At 49.1% G+C, this 17,040-nt stretch overlaps 1 protein-coding gene across 1 annotated transcript in view; it reads right to left on the bottom strand.

Annotated features, from left to right (window-relative positions):
• Positions 1-17,040, bottom strand: part of LOC310869419 (protein sidekick-2-like) — a 173,446-nt gene that overhangs the window by 83,629 nt on the left and 72,777 nt on the right. The window contains exons 3-5 of the mRNA XM_083780153.1: positions 6,071-6,177; positions 4,492-4,639; positions 32-165 (exon numbers count right to left, since the gene is read on the bottom strand). Coding sequence (XP_083636279.1) covers positions 32-165; positions 4,492-4,639; positions 6,071-6,177 — 389 coding nt within the window. The remainder of the gene's footprint in view (positions 1-31; positions 166-4,491; positions 4,640-6,070; positions 6,178-17,040) is intronic.

Raw genomic sequence — 17,040 nt, 5'->3', positions numbered from 1 at the left:
CGTGCGTGTGTGTGCGTGCGTGTGTGCTTACTCTCTACAGTGAGTATGACCGGCTGGCTCGTCTTGTTGTCTCCATTCTTGTCGTTGACAGCCTGGGCGTAGTAGCGACCAGCATCAGGGGCCACCGTAGACAGGATCACCAATGTGTTGTCCAAGGTGATGGCACTGGGCAAGTACACACACACACACACACACACACACACACACACACACACACACACACACACACACACGCAGAGAGAGAGACAAAAACTCATATCATTAACCCTGTGACTCGTTACTTCGGTGAGTTCATAAATCAGCCTGACTCGGAGAGTCCCCTTTTATAATGCATCATACACACACACACACACACACACACACACACACACACACACACACACACACACACACACACACACACACACACACACACACACACACACACACACAATAATGTGTGACCAAGAGAGAGACGTGCAGTGGATGCTAATGTCAGCCGTGTACTCTCCTCTACGTGGGCAGGTTCACGGTGGGACCAGGTGAGACTGCAGGCTCCTCCGCTGTCACTGGTCTGCAGCCAGATTAGCTTCTGTGTATCTGCCAGTGCAGGATAAACAGAAGCACTCCCGGACCATTAGGGGCCGCGGCTCTCGCCAAGTCAACACACGCCTCGACATCCAGCGCGCGGCCCCGTGCATATCAATGTGGCCAGACACGGAGCGGGCAAACAAGCGGCAAGCGCACAGCTTCCTGTCAGTGCCGCTCAGCATCATAAAATGGAGCTTAACTGCTCCACTCCGACCCAATAACAGTCGACCGCATAGTGGCCGGCTCCTGAATAACTTCAGAGGCGGGGGAGCTTTTGTGCCTTTTGCTCCCTCGGCAGGCGTTTCGCCGTCTCTTGGGGGGGGGGGGGGGGGGGGGGGGGCGTCGTGGGCAGGCGACGCGCACACACACGCGTTTCTGTTCCAATGCGTCCTCCTACTCAGACGATGTGATTCCAGGTAAACTGTCTGAACGTCTGAACGTCAACGATGGCATGACGCAGCGTGCTGCTGAATAATAAATCATAATGCCATGTGGCATCTGAGCGGCCTGCCTGTCAACCTGTCCCACTGGATGGCTAAATTAATCTCTGATGAATCTCTGATGCATGGGACGTCACACCGACCGGACACACAGAGGCACACGGTCATGAGCTGAGGCGTGCATGCGTCGAGCATCCTGCATTACCCAAAGATCACACCAGGAGAACGTATGCCGAAAACATGAATTAATGCATCCCTCTCGCATGCCGAGAGGGTCATTTAATGGATGTTCGATACAGTACGTACATACACCAGCATACACCAGCATACATGCACTCATGCACGCACACATACACACACACACACACACACACAAACACAGACATATGCGCACTGGGGTGAACACTGTCAGTCATATAAACACATTGACACCTTTTGTCAACTTTTGCCTAATTGGCTCCCCCGCTGCCTCTCCTATCCACCCTCCTTCAATCATCAATCATCCCGGTTGTCAATAAGGGCGTGCCATGTACTGTATTTGTTCATTCGCTATATTCTGCTCAACCTAACACTGCGTGTGTGTGTGTGTGCGTGTGCGTGGGAGGATTGCAAAAATGAAATAAAATAAATTAGAATACATTAAAATGTTAATGTATTTGTTGAATGTCTTAAGGGACTGAAATGTGTTCTGGTTCTGTCTTGGCCTTATATTCTTGTAGAGAGGCTGTGAGAATGAACGCACGTCGAGACACATGGGGAAAGTGCATGCCACGCACACCACACAGTACAGTACACACACATCACACACACACACACACACAGTACAGTACACACACCACACAGTACAGTACACACACCACACAGTACACACACCACACAGTACAGTACACACACCACACAGTACAGTACACACACCACACAGTACACACACCACACAGTACACACACCACACAGTACAGTACACACACCACACAGTACAGTACACACACCACACAGTACAGTACACACACACACACAGTACAGTACACACACCACACAGTACAGTACACACACCACACAGTACAGTACACACACCACACAGTACAGTACACACACCACACAGTACACACACCACACAGTACAGTACACACACCACACAGTACAGTACACACACCACACAGTACAGTACACACACCACACAGTACACACACCACACAGTACAGTACACACACCACACAGTACAGTACACACACCACACAGTACAGTACACACACCACACAGTACACACACCACACAGTACAGTACACACACCACACAGTACACACACCACACAGTACAGTACACACACCACACAGTACACACACCACACAGTACAGTACACACACCACACAGTACACACACCACACAGTACACACACCACACAGTACAGTACACACACCACACAGTACACACACCACACAGTACACACACCACACAGTACAGTACACACACCACACAGTACACACACCACACAGTACACACACCACACAGTACACACACCACACAGTACAGTACACACACCACACAGTACAGTACACACACCACACAGTACAGTACACACACCACACAGTACAGTACACACACCACACAGTACAGTACACACACCACACAGTACAGTACACACACCACACAGTACACACACCACACAGTACAGTACACACACCACACAGTACACACACCACACAGTACAGTACACACACCACACAGTACACACACCACACAGTACACACACCACACAGTACAGTACACACACCACACAGTACACACACCACACAGTACACACACCACACAGTACAGTACACACACCACACAGTACACACACCACACAGTACACACACCACACAGTACAGTACACACACCACACAGTACAGTACACACACCACACAGTACACACACCACACAGTACACACACCACACAGTACAGTACACACACCACACAGTACAGTACACACACCACACAGTACAGTACACACACCACACAGTACAGTACACACACCACACAGTACACACACCACACAGTACAGTACACACACCACACAGTACAGTACACACACCACACAGTACACACACCACACAGTACAGTACACACACCACACAGTACACACACCACACAGTACAGTACACACACCACACAGTACAGTACACACACCACACAGTACAGTACACACACCACACAGTACAGTACACACACCACACAGTACAGTACACACACCACACAGTACACACACCACACAGTACACACACCACACAGTACAGTACACACACCACACAGTACACACACCACACAGTACACACACCACACAGTACAGTACACACACCACACAGTACACACACCACACAGTACACACACCACACAGTACAGTACACACACCACACAGTACACACACCACACAGTACACACACCACACAGTACAGTACACACACCACACAGTACAGTACACACACCACACAGTACACACACCACACAGTACAGTACACACACCACACAGTACAGTACACACACCACACAGTACACACACCACACAGTACAGTACACACACCACACAGTACACACACCACACAGTACAGCACACACACCACACAGTACAGTACACACACCACACAGTACAGTACACACACCACACAGTACAGTACACACACCACACAGTACAGTACACACACCACACAGTACACACACCACACAGTACACACACCACACAGTACAGCACACACACCACACAGTACAGTACACACACCACACAGCACACACACCACACAGTACAGCACACACACCACACAGTACAGTACACACACCACACAGTACACACACCACACAGTACAGTACACACACCACACAGTACACACACCACACAGTACACACACCACACAGTACAGCACACACACCACACAGTACAGTACACACACCACACAGTACAGTACACACACCACACAGTACAGTACACACACCACACAGTACACACACCACACAGTACACACACCACACAGTACAGCACACACACCACACAGTACAGTACACACACCACACAGTACACACACCACACAGTACAGTACACACACCACACAGTACACACACCACACAGTACACACACCACACAGTACAGTACACACACCACACAGTACACACACCACACAGTACAGTACACACACCACACAGTACACACACCACACAGTACAGTACACACACCACACAGTACACACACACACACACACACACACACACACACACACACACACACACACACACCACACAGTACAGTACACACACACACACACACACACACACACACACACACACACACACACACACACACACACACACACACACACACACACACACACACACACACACACACACACACACACACACACACACACACACATCACACACACACACACACACACCACACAGTACACACACCACACAGTATAAGAATACGTATAATAATAAGGGTCTGGGATTTACATGCGGCTGCTGGAGGGAATCTTCCGGCCGTCTCTGAACCACGTGATCTGTGGTCTGGGGAAGCTGTGGATCCGTGGAGCGTGGACGAGAGCCCCCTCGCCCTGAGAGACGGTCTGTGAGCGCTCTGCCTCCACGAAGCCGCCCATATCTAGAGACAAAGGGAGGAGAAGAACGGCCAGAGAGAGAAATGTAAACAAAAAAATCACTCCCGTGTGAAGTGAGGGGCGCTCTTCTTATCATCTTACAACATCAATTACAACATAATGTTTCTTTAAGCAACGGGTGCTAATGTTTGTTTAAGTCCTCAAAACAAACATTAGATTTCTCTTTCTTCGTTGAAAAACAAACATTAAAGCCATATATAGGACGTACATTTTCCCTTCATTGTCAATGTTTGTGTTGTCACAAATTTACGTCATAATCGGCGGACATTTGACCTAATTTCTCCTTTCATTGTCAATGGCAAATATTGAGACGTGTGGTTACGTTCTTAGCTTACGCATGTTTCATGATAACTACTTTTTTTATGTATGTGATGTATTGCCATGCTTTTTGTTCTTTTTGTTAAAAGTGTCTGCTAAATGCCTAAATTCTAAAATTGTAAATTGGGACAAAACTTTGGTCATATTTGTCGGACATTTGACCTAATTTCTCCTTTCCTCGTCATTGGCAAATATTGAGACGTGTGGGGACAAAAGCTATATATAGGAGCGGCTAGCACCCCTAAAGAAAAGAGAATGAGAGAGCGATATTAGTATTGGAAGAGCGGATGTTTGAATGAAGGGGCGGCGGTGGCTCAGGGGTAGAGTGCCTGGATGTGCAAACCGTAAGGTTGCCAGTTCGAACCCGGGCTCCCCCAGAGTTACTGTCGAAGTGTCCTTGAGCAAGACACTGAACCCCTAATTGCTCCCGATGTGCTAGTTGGTGCCTTGCATGGTTTCCGCTGCCATCGGTGTATGAATGTGTGTGTGAATGGGTGAATGTAATGCACGATCTCTGTAAAGCGCCTTGGATAAAGGCGCTATATAAATGCACCATTTACCATTTACCAGTCTTTCTCTTTGTTCTGCACCTTACATTAGCTAAGCTTAGTCGGAATGACTCATGGTATCACAAGACGACGGGGCCTTTCACACAAACACCCTCCGTCCTTTCACAACACCCTCCCCCGTACTTTCACAACAACACCCGCATCCATTCACAAACACCCTACACTCCTAACTCCTTTATAGTCGGGGTTCACATAATGTTCTGAAAATGGGAAGATAAGTGCACTCACAGGCCACCTGCACTTAGATAAGATAAGATAAGATAAGATAAGATAAGTGCACTCACAGGCCACCTGCACTTAGATAAGATAAGATAAGATAAAGATAGATAAGATAAGAGCACTCACAGGCCACCTGCACTTAGATAAGATAAGATAAAGATAGATAAGATAAGATAAGTGCACTCACAGGCCACCTGCACTTAGATAAGATAAGATAAAGATAGATAAGATAAGATAAGTGCACTCACAGGCCACCTGCACTTAGATAAGATAAGATAAAGATAGATAAGATAAGATAAGTGCACTCACAGGCCACCTGCACTTCTGTACTGCACTGCATTATGGCGCCCACGCGGTTCCGTACGATGCAGCGGTAGTGGCCGGCGTGCGATCTGTCCAGGGAGGGAATCAGGTACCTAATTGGAGACACGCACGCACGCACGCACGAACACACACACACACACACACACACACACACACACACACACACACACACACACACACACACACACAGGTGCAAAATTGAATTCCACTCATGTATTGCGTGACGTCTCATTGCAACGAGTGGAAGTGCATCTAAGGTGGATGAACGATGGTCTTAAGGCCTATTCATAGTCTGGATTTTCGGTGGTAAGGTGACCACCGCTCCGGTGGTGAGCTGACCACCGGAGCTGAAATAACGTTGAGCGGTGGTGAGTAAAAACAGAGAGAAGGGCTGGAGCGGTGGCGGTGGTTTGCTCTTCACCGCGGCTCAGTGACGTCATGTTGTAGTTCGGTGGTCACCCCACCACCGTAAAACCAGACTATGTATGAGCCTTTAGTGCTGATGTGGTGGCGGATGAGAAGGGAAAACTGGAAAGGGTTAATGAAACAGAACATCGTTCACAGATCCAGGGAAGGCCTAACGTAGTGATCAGTAAAGATGCAAGCAGAAATTACTAAAGACATTATAGAGAGATCAGTAAAGATGCGAAAAGCAAATCAAATCAAATATGAACGCATCTGACATATTATTCTGGCATTGCCATGACGCAGTCACTCTTCCCCGGATGTGCAAGCAAGGTAAATACCATCTTGATAAGCCCAACACTGGGTCCCCTTTAATTGGTCGGCTCAATAAAGCCACTTAGAAGTTGCGAGTCCGCCCCTGCCATGTTCGCCCCGGCACCGCTACTCGGGGGATGGGGGTGGTGGTATATGCACTGATTCCTTGGCTAAATGGATTCCAGTTTGCCTCTTTGATCAGGGCTGGTGGAGAATAACAAGCAGAGAGGCTGCTGGTCTACGAGGCAGACCCAGAGGACACGTGGGAGAGAGAGAGAGAGAGCACAGCAGACTGCTGAAGAGAGGTGGAGAGAGAGGAAGACAGAGAGATAGGGAGAGAGAGACCGAGACATATACATAAGAGAACAAGAGAGAGAGAGAAGGAGGGTGAGTGACAACAGGAGATTTGGGGTGGTCGGAGAGAGAGAGAGATAGACAGACAAACAGACAAACAGAGAGACAGACAGACAGACAGACAGACAGACAGACAGACAGACAGACAGACAGACAGACAGACAGACAGACAGACAGACAGACAGACAGACAGACAGAGGAGGGAGGAGGAAGCTGCATGGAGGAGGTTAGCCAGATAGCCATCAGCCAGTAACACCTGAGAGTCATGTTTGTTCATGTGTAGGCTGTCAGTATGAGCAGAGAGGGTCACAGTCAGACAGGCTGTCAGTATGAGCAGAGAGGGTCACAGTCAGACAGGCTGTCAGTATGAGCAGAGAGGGTCACAGTCAGACAGGCTGTCAGTATGAGCAGAGAGGGTCACAGTCAGACAGGCTGTCAGTATGAGCAGAGAGGGTCACAGTCAGACAGGCTGTCAGTATGAGCAGAGAGGGTCACAGTCAGACAGGCTGTCAGTATGAGCAGAGAGGGTCACAGTCAGACAGGCTGTCAGTATGAGCAGAGAGGGTCACAGTCAGACAGGCTGTCAGTATGAGCAGAGAGGGTCACAGTCAGACAGGCTGTCAGTATGAGCAGAGAGGATCACAGTCAGACAGGCTGTCAGTATGAGCAGAGAGGGTCACAGTCAGACAGGCTGTCAGTATGAGCAGAGAGGGTCACAGTCAGACAGGCTGTCAGTATGAGCAGAGAGGGTCACAGTCAGACAGGCTGTCAGTATGAGCAGAGAGGGTCACAGTCAGACAGGCTGTCAGTATGAGCAGAGAGGGTCACAGTCAGACAGGCTGTCAGTATGAGCAGAGAGGGTCACAGTCAGACAGGCTGTCAGTATGAGCAGAGAGGGTCACAGTCAGACAGGCTGTCAGTATGAGCAGAGAGGGTCACAGTCAGACAGGCTGTCAGTATGAGCAGAGAGGGTCACAGTCAGACAGGCTGTCAGTATGAGCAGAGAGGGTCACAGTCAGACAGGCTGTCAGTATGAGCAGAGAGGGTCACAGTCAGACAGGCTGTCAGTATGAGCAGAGAGGGTCACAGTCAGACAGGCTGTCAGTATGAGCAGAGAGGGTCACAGTCAGACAGGCTGTCAGTATGAGCAGAGAGGGTCACAGTCAGACAGGCTGTCAGTATGAGCAGAGAGGGTCACAGTCAGACAGGCTGTCAGTATGAGCAGAGAGGGTCACAGTCAGACAGGCTGTCAGTATGAGCAGAGAGGGTCACAGTCAGACAGGCTGTCAGTATGAGCAGAGAGGGTCACAGTCAGACAGGCTGTCAGTATGAGCAGAGAGGGTCACAGTCAGACAGGCTGTCAGTATGAGCAGAGAGGGTCACAGTCAGACAGGCTGTCAGTATGAGCAGAGAGGGTCACAGTCAGACAGGCTGTCAGTATGAGCAGAGAGGGTCACAGTCAGACAGGCTGTCAGTATGAGCAGAGAGGGTCACAGTCAGACAGGCTGTCAGTATGAGCAGAGAGGGTCACAGTCAGACAGGCTGTCAGTATGAGCAGAGAGGGTCACAGTCAGACAGGCTGTCAGTATGAGCAGAGAGGGTCACAGTCAGACAGGCTGTCAGTATGAGCAGAGAGGGTCACAGTCAGACAGGCTGTCAGTATGAGCAGAGAGGGTCACAGTCAGACAGGCTGTCAGTATGAGCAGAGAGGGTCACAGTCAGACAGGCTGTCAGTATGAGCAGAGAGGGTCACAGTCAGACAGGCTGTCAGTATGAGCAGAGAGGGTCACAGTCAGACAGGCTGTCAGTATGAGCAGAGAGGGTCACAGTCAGACAGGCTGTCAGTATGAGCAGAGAGGGTCACAGTCAGACAGGCTGTCAGTATGAGCAGAGAGGGTCACAGTCAGACAGGCTGTCAGTATGAGCAGAGAGGGTCACAGTCAGACAGGCTGTCAGTATGAGCAGAGAGGGTCACAGTCAGACAGGCTGTCAGTATGAGCAGAGAGGGTCACAGTCAGACAGGCTGTCAGTATGACCAGAGAGGGTCACAGTCAGACAGGCTGTCAGTATGAGCAGAGAGGGTCACAGTCAGACAGGCTGTCAGTATGAGCAGAGAGGGTCACAGTCAGACAGGCTGTCAGTATGAGCAGAGAGGGTCACAGTCAGACAGGCTGTCAGTATGACCAGAGAGGGTCACAGTCAGACAGGCTGTCAGTATGAGCAGAGAGGGTCACAGTCAGACAGGCTGTCAGTATGACCAGAGAGGGTCACAGTCAGACAGGCTGTCAGTATGAGCAGAGAGGGTCACAGTCAGACAGGCTGTCAGTATGAGCAGAGAGGGTCACAGTCAGACAGGCTGTCAGTATGAGCAGAGAGGGTCACAGTCAGACAGGCTGTCAGTATGAGCAGAGAGGGTCACAGTCAGACAGGCTGTCAGTATGAGCAGAGAGGGTCACAGTCAGACAGGCTGTCAGTATGAGCAGAGAGGGTCACAGTCAGACAGGCTGTCAGTATGAGCAGAGAGGGTCACAGTCAGACAGGCTGTCAGTATGAGCAGAGAGGGTCACAGTCAGACAGGCTGTCAGTATGAGCAGAGAGGGTCACAGTCAGACAGGCTGTCAGTATAGGCAGAGAGGGTCACAGTCAGACAGGCTGTCAGTATGAGCAGAGAGGGTCACAGTCAGACAGGCTGTCAGTATGAGCAGAGAGGGTCACAGTCAGACAGGCTGTCAGTATGAGCAGAGAGGGTCACAGTCAGACAGGCTGTCAGTATGAGCAGAGAGGGTCACAGTCAGACAGGCTGTCAGTATGAGCAGAGAGGGTCACAGTCAGACAGGCTGTCAGTATGAGCAGAGAGGGTCACAGTCAGACAGGCTGTCAGTATGAGCAGAGAGGGTCACAGTCAGACAGGCTGTCAGTATGAGCAGAGAGGGTCACAGTCAGACAGGCTGTCAGTATGAGCAGAGAGGGTCACAGTCAGACAGGCTGTCAGTATGAGCAGAGAGGGTCACAGTCAGACAGGCTGTCAGTATGAGCAGAGAGGGTCACAGTCAGACAGGCTGTCAGTATGAGCAGAGAGGGTCACAGTCAGACAGGCTGTCAGTATGAGCAGAGAGGGTCACAGTCAGACAGGCTGTCAGTATGAGCAGAGAGGGTCACAGTCAGACAGGCTGTCAGTATGAGCAGAGAGGGTCACAGTCAGACAGGCTGTCAGTATGAGCAGAGAGGGTCACAGTCAGACAGGCTGTCAGTATGAGCAGAGAGGGTCACAGTCAGACAGGCTGTCAGTATGAGCAGAGAGGGTCACAGTCAGACAGGCTGTCAGTATGAGCAGAGAGGGTCACAGTCAGACAGGCTGTCAGTATGAGCAGAGAGGGTCACAGTCAGACAGGCTGTCAGTATGAGCAGAGAGGGTCACAGTCAGACAGGCTGTCAGTATGAGCAGAGAGGGTCACAGTCAGACAGGCTGTCAGTATGAGCAGAGAGGGTCACAGTCAGACAGGCTGTCAGTATGAGCAGAGAGGGTCACAGTCAGACAGGCTGTCAGTATGAGCAGAGAGGGTCACAGTCAGACAGGCTGTCAGTATGAGCAGAGAGGGTCACAGTCAGACAGGCTGTCAGTATGAGCAGAGAGGGTCACAGTCAGACAGGCTGTCAGTATAGGCAGAGAGGGTCACAGTCAGACAGGCTGTCAGTATGAGCAGAGAGGGTCACAGTCAGACAGGCTGTCAGTATGAGCAGAGAGGGTCACAGTCAGACAGGCTGTCAGTATGAGCAGAGAGGGTCACAGTCAGACAGGCTGTCAGTATGAGCAGAGAGGGTCACAGTCAGACAGGCTGTCAGTATGAGCAGAGAGGGTCACAGTCAGACAGGCTGTCAGTATGAGCAGAGAGGGTCACAGTCAGACAGGCTGTCAGTATGAGCAGAGAGGGTCACAGTCAGACAGGCTGTCAGTATGAGCAGAGAGGGTCACAGTCAGACAGGCTGTCAGTATGAGCAGAGAGGGTCACAGTCAGACAGGCTGTCAGTATAGGCAGAGAGGGTCACAGTCAGACAGGCTGTCAGTATGAGCAGAGAGGGTCACAGTCAGACAGGCTGTCAGTATGAGCAGAGAGGGTCACAGTCAGACAGGCTGTCAGTATGACCAGAGAGGGTCACAGTCAGACAGGCTGTCAGTATGAGCAGAGAGGGTCACAGTCAGACAGGCTGTCAGTATGAGCAGAGAGGGTCACAGTCAGACAGGCTGTCAGTATGAGCAGAGAGGGTCACAGTCAGACAGGCTGTCAGTATGAGCAGAGAGGGTCACAGTCAGACAGGCTGTCAGTATGAGCAGAGAGGGTCACAGTCAGACAGGCTGTCAGTATGAGCAGAGAGGGTCACAGTCAGACAGGCTGTCAGTATGAGCAGAGAGGGTCACAGTCAGACAGGCTGTCAGTATGAGCAGAGAGGGTCACAGTCAGACAGGCTGTCAGTATGAGCAGAGAGGGTCACAGTCAGACAGGCTGTCAGTATGAGCAGAGAGGGTCACAGTCAGACAGGCTGTCAGTATGAGCAGAGAGGGTCACAGTCAGACAGGCTGTCAGTATGAGCAGAGAGGGTCACAGTCAGACAGGCTGTCAGTATGAGCAGAGAGGGTCACAGTCAGACAGGCTGTCAGTATGAGCAGAGAGGGTCACAGTCAGACAGGCTGTCAGTATGAGCAGAGAGGGTCACAGTCAGACAGGCTGTCAGTATGAGCAGAGAGGGTCACAGTCAGACAGGCTGTCAGTATGAGCAGAGAGGGTCACAGTCAGACAGGCTGTCAGTATGAGCAGAGAGGGTCACAGTCAGACAGGCTGTCAGTATGAGCAGAGAGGGTCACAGTCAGACAGGCTGTCAGTATGAGCAGAGAGGGTCACAGTCAGACAGGCTGTCAGTATGACCAGAGAGGGTCACAGTCAGACAGGCTGTCAGTATGACCAGAGAGGGTCACAGTCAGACAGGCTGTCAGTATGAGCAGAGAGGGTCACAGTCAGACAGGCTGTCAGTATGAGCAGAGAGGGTCACAGTCAGACAGGCTGTCAGTATGAGCAGAGAGGGTCACAGTCAGACAGGCTGTCAGTATGAGCAGAGAGGGTCACAGTCAGACAGGCTGTCAGTATGAGCAGAGAGGGTCACAGTCAGACAGGCTGTCAGTATGAGCAGAGAGGGTCACAGTCAGACAGGCTGTCAGTATGACCAGAGAGGGTCACAGTCAGACAGGCTGTCAGTATGAGCAGAGAGGGTCACAGTCAGACAGGCTGTCAGTATGAGCAGAGAGGGTCACAGTCAGACAGGCTGTCAGTATGACCAGAGAGGGTCACAGTCAGACAGGCTGTCAGTATGAGCAGAGAGGGTCACAGTCAGACAGGCTGTCAGTATGAGCAGAGAGGGTCACAGTCAGACAGGCTGTCAGTATGAGCAGAGAGGGTCACAGTCAGACAGGCTGTCAGTATGAGCAGAGAGGGTCACAGTCAGACAGGCTGTCAGTATGACCAGAGAGGGTCACAGTCAGACAGGCTGTCAGTATGAGCAGAGAGGGTCACAGTCAGACAGGCTGTCAGTATGACCAGAGAGGGTCACAGTCAGACAGGCTGTCAGTATGACCAGAGAGGGTCACAGTCAGACAGGCTGTCAGTATGAGCAGAGAGGGTCACAGTCAGACAGGCTGTCAGTATGAGCAGAGAGGGTCACAGTCAGACAGGCTGTCAGTATGAGCAGAGAGGGTCACAGTCAGACAGGCTGTCAGTATGAGCAGAGAGGGTCACAGTCAGACAGGCTGTCAGTATGAGCAGAGAGGGTCACAGTCAGACAGGCTGTCAGTATGAGCAGAGAGGGTCACAGTCAGACAGGCTGTCAGTATGAGCAGAGAGGGTCACAGTCAGACAGGCTGTCAGTATGAGCAGAGAGGGTCACAGTCAGACAGGCTGTCAGTATGAGCAGAGAGGGTCACAGTCAGACAGGCTGTCAGTATGAGCAGAGAGGGTCACAGTCAGACAGGCTGTCAGTATGAGCAGAGAGGGTCACAGTCAGACAGGCTGTCAGTATGACCAGAGAGGGTCACAGTCACCCTCTCTGTCTCGCGCACGCACACACGCACGCACGCACGCACGCACGCACGCACACACACACACACACACACACACACACACAGGCCCTCATTTATCAACGTGGCGTAGACCCAATAATGGGCGTTCGGCGAGATCACTGCAATTTATCAGCATTTATCGTTCTAACGTGACTTTTGACTTTGACGTACCCGACGCCAAAGCTCACGTCTGTTCGGCACGGCAGCTAGTGTAGGAGTTGTCTACACCCGTTTTCCTGTCTGACCGTTTGACAGGCATCTAAACATATCTATTCACTCGTTTTATAGAGAAACACTAAAATCATAACTGGTACACCAAATGACAATATACACTTCACGGATTATTGACAACTTTTTAAGGGATTGTGACATAAAAGAAAAGTGTTTGTAATTTTTGTGTGGTGCAACCTGTGTGCAACACACACACAAACACACACGCACATATTAACTGTATATATGATATATCTTTTTTATTATGTATTGTATGTGGAATTTACATTACCTGTCATTATCTTTATATATATCTTTATATATATATAATGAATAATAACTCATTATCATTGTCAAGGATATTCTGAAGTTGTCATATACAAAAAATGCCTAATAAAAACAGTATTAACAGTTTGACTGCGGAAAACGATTTACCAGACTTTTAATCAACCCCCCTTCACTGCCGAGATTGTTGTATTACCTTTAGAGCATACGCTGAATTATTTGGGCTTTTAATCCGCGAAAATCGAGCGAAAAAAGCTTCCCCCGTTTGTTATGAACGGCCGGACCACCCGCCATCTTGGTACACCCGGAAGACGCAGCACAGGAGCCTCCTCCATGAGGCGTTGAACCCCATTCGTTTGCATTGGCCTCAATTTCCCAGAAGCCCTAGCAGCCCACAGCATGTGACGATTTCCGGTTTCTTCGTCAAAACAGATGCACCTATTCTCTTTCTCCGCGGCGAAGAAGGATTTTCTATTTATTTTTTACATTGCGGCGGATTAAACACATAAAACAAAAGTCGCGTATGTCCGATATGGCAGCGACATTAACCTGGAGTAATCCATTCAAAGCACAACTGTTAAAAAAGAAAACTGTATATATGATGATTTTCTTATTTTATTTAGGTTTTCTGAGCTCAATTGCACCCAAAAAAACTGAACTTTTAACATTCAGTAGATTGTCTGTGGTCTGGGGCTGCGCAGACATAACAGGCAGCGAGGCGAGCGCGGAAAACCTTTTCTTATTGGCTCTCTACACGATGTTTGGTCGTATTCCGGTTGTTCATGTCGTCAAATCTGGGCTCTTCGGGAATATTTAAGACTGTGTTATTTAACCCATTCTGAACGGGCACCCATTTTGGTATTAGCATCATGTTATGCTTTAGCTATTGAAAAATAGCAGATCTACAAGCTCATATCGCGCCACCGAGTGGCGCGATACGAGCTTGTAGGTCTGCTATTTTTGAAAAATCAAAGAGCGACTGACATTTCTAGAATCTGATCTCAGGTCAGAATGGGTTAATCAGACCAGTGTGTGTCCAGCGGAAACGTCGTATGAATCTGATCTCAGGTCAGAATGGATTAAACAATCGGTTTCAGCCGTGATACTTTTCAAAAGATCGATCAAATTTACGCTAACGGCAGTATAGGATCACATGATACATGCCACGTTGACATTGTCCTACAGCAAAACCCACAGAATATACACTCTGTTGAGAAATGATGGCCACAGTCCTTATATTATGGATATCCCTGTTGTCATCAGTATGACAACTATGACATGCCCATATAGCGCCATGGGCATATATGGACAAATCGGTTAGATTGGCAGTTCTGGACAACCAACCACACACACACACACACACACACACACACACACACACACACACACACACACACACACACACACACACACACTATAGACTACAGTATATAGTGTATATCATATTATACGTGCACACACACACACACACACACACACACACACACACACACACACACACAGTATATAGTGTATATCATATTATACGCACACACACACACACACACACACACACACACACACACACACACACACACAGTATATAGTGTATATCATATTATACGCACACACACACACACACACACACACACACACACACACACACACACACACACACACACACACACACACACACACACACACACACACACACACACACACACACACAGTATATAGTGTATATCATATTATACACACACACACACACACACACACACACACACACACACACACAGTAAATAGTGTATATCATATTATACGCACACACACACACACACACACACACACACACAGTAAATAGTGTATATCATATTATACGCACACACACACACACACACACACACACACACACACACACACACAGTAAATAGTGTATATCATATTATACGCACACACACACACACACACACACACACACACACACACACACACACACACACACACACACAACCACACATGCACACACACACACACACACACACACACACACACACACACACACACACACACACACACACACACACACACACACACACACACACACACACACACACACACACACACACACACAACCACACATGCACACACACACACACACACATACACACACACAACCACACATGCACACATGCATACACAAGCTGAGGGAACAAAGGCTGGAGTTTTGGTTTTGAAATTGAGTGCTATTACGGAGAATTCTTGATATTGTATTGGCGGAAGCTGTAGCATGTGCAAAAAAAAAGCTTTTCCTGAAGTTCATGGTCAGCAAAACATCTTATTGTTGGCAGAGCACACTTACCCACCCACGCTGTATTGGCTGACGCGCAGAAAAGGGAATATTGGCTTCTCGATGCAACAATAGTGCTCTCTCAAAACAACAAAATATGCCTTCCAATTTCTGTCTTTAGCAGGCGGACGTCATTCAGAAAAATGTGGAAAGACGCGATCGAGTGTGCGTGTGTGGGGCGATGGAGGTGCAGATAAACATCTGCAGAGTTGTGAAGAAATGATTGGTGACTAAGAGCATGTAGCACCAACAACATAAAGGGTCTCTTTTCTCGGCTCGCTTAACCCATTCTGACCTGAGATCAGATTCATACGAGGTTTTCCAACGGACACACACTGGTCTGATGAACCCATTCTGACCTGAGATCAGATTCATACGAGGTTTTCCAACGGACACACACTGGTCTGATGAACCCATTCTGACCTGAGATCAGATTCTAAAAATGTCAGTCGTTCTTCGATTTAAAAAAAAATAGCAGACCTACAAGCTCGTATCGCGCCACTCGGTGGCGCGATATGAGCTTGTAGATCTGCTATTTTTAAATAGCTAAAGCATAACATGATGCTGACACCAAAATGGGTGCCCGGTCAGAATGGGTTAATACAACAATGTGGAGTACAAATCGGAAATGAATCTGACAATCCCCCGAACACAAGATGTTATATGTCTCAGGGGAGATACGTAGCCAAATCGGTCTTGAATAAATCCATAAAAAATGAGTCTGGAGTATGAATAAAAATGAGAAAATGAGTTATTAGTTACATTTAAATGGCATGGAAATTTCCCGGTGTGTGTGTGTGTGTAGCGGCCTAATTACAGTTGATGAAGAAAGGAGTGAGTGATGTCCAGGGGGAGGGTTGGCTTCCATAGGCCGTGTGTGTGTGTGTGTGTGTGACTGGGTTGTGAAGCGGTGTGTCTCTCTCTCTCTCTCACCTGTACTCCAGGGAGAAGCGG

This window comes from Protomyctophum parallelum (genome assembly GCF_964188405.1).
Source record: "Protomyctophum parallelum genome assembly, chromosome: 13".
Lineage (NCBI taxonomy): Eukaryota > Metazoa > Chordata > Actinopteri > Myctophiformes > Myctophidae > Protomyctophum > Protomyctophum parallelum.
This window is presented reverse-complemented; position numbering and strand designations above follow the sequence as displayed.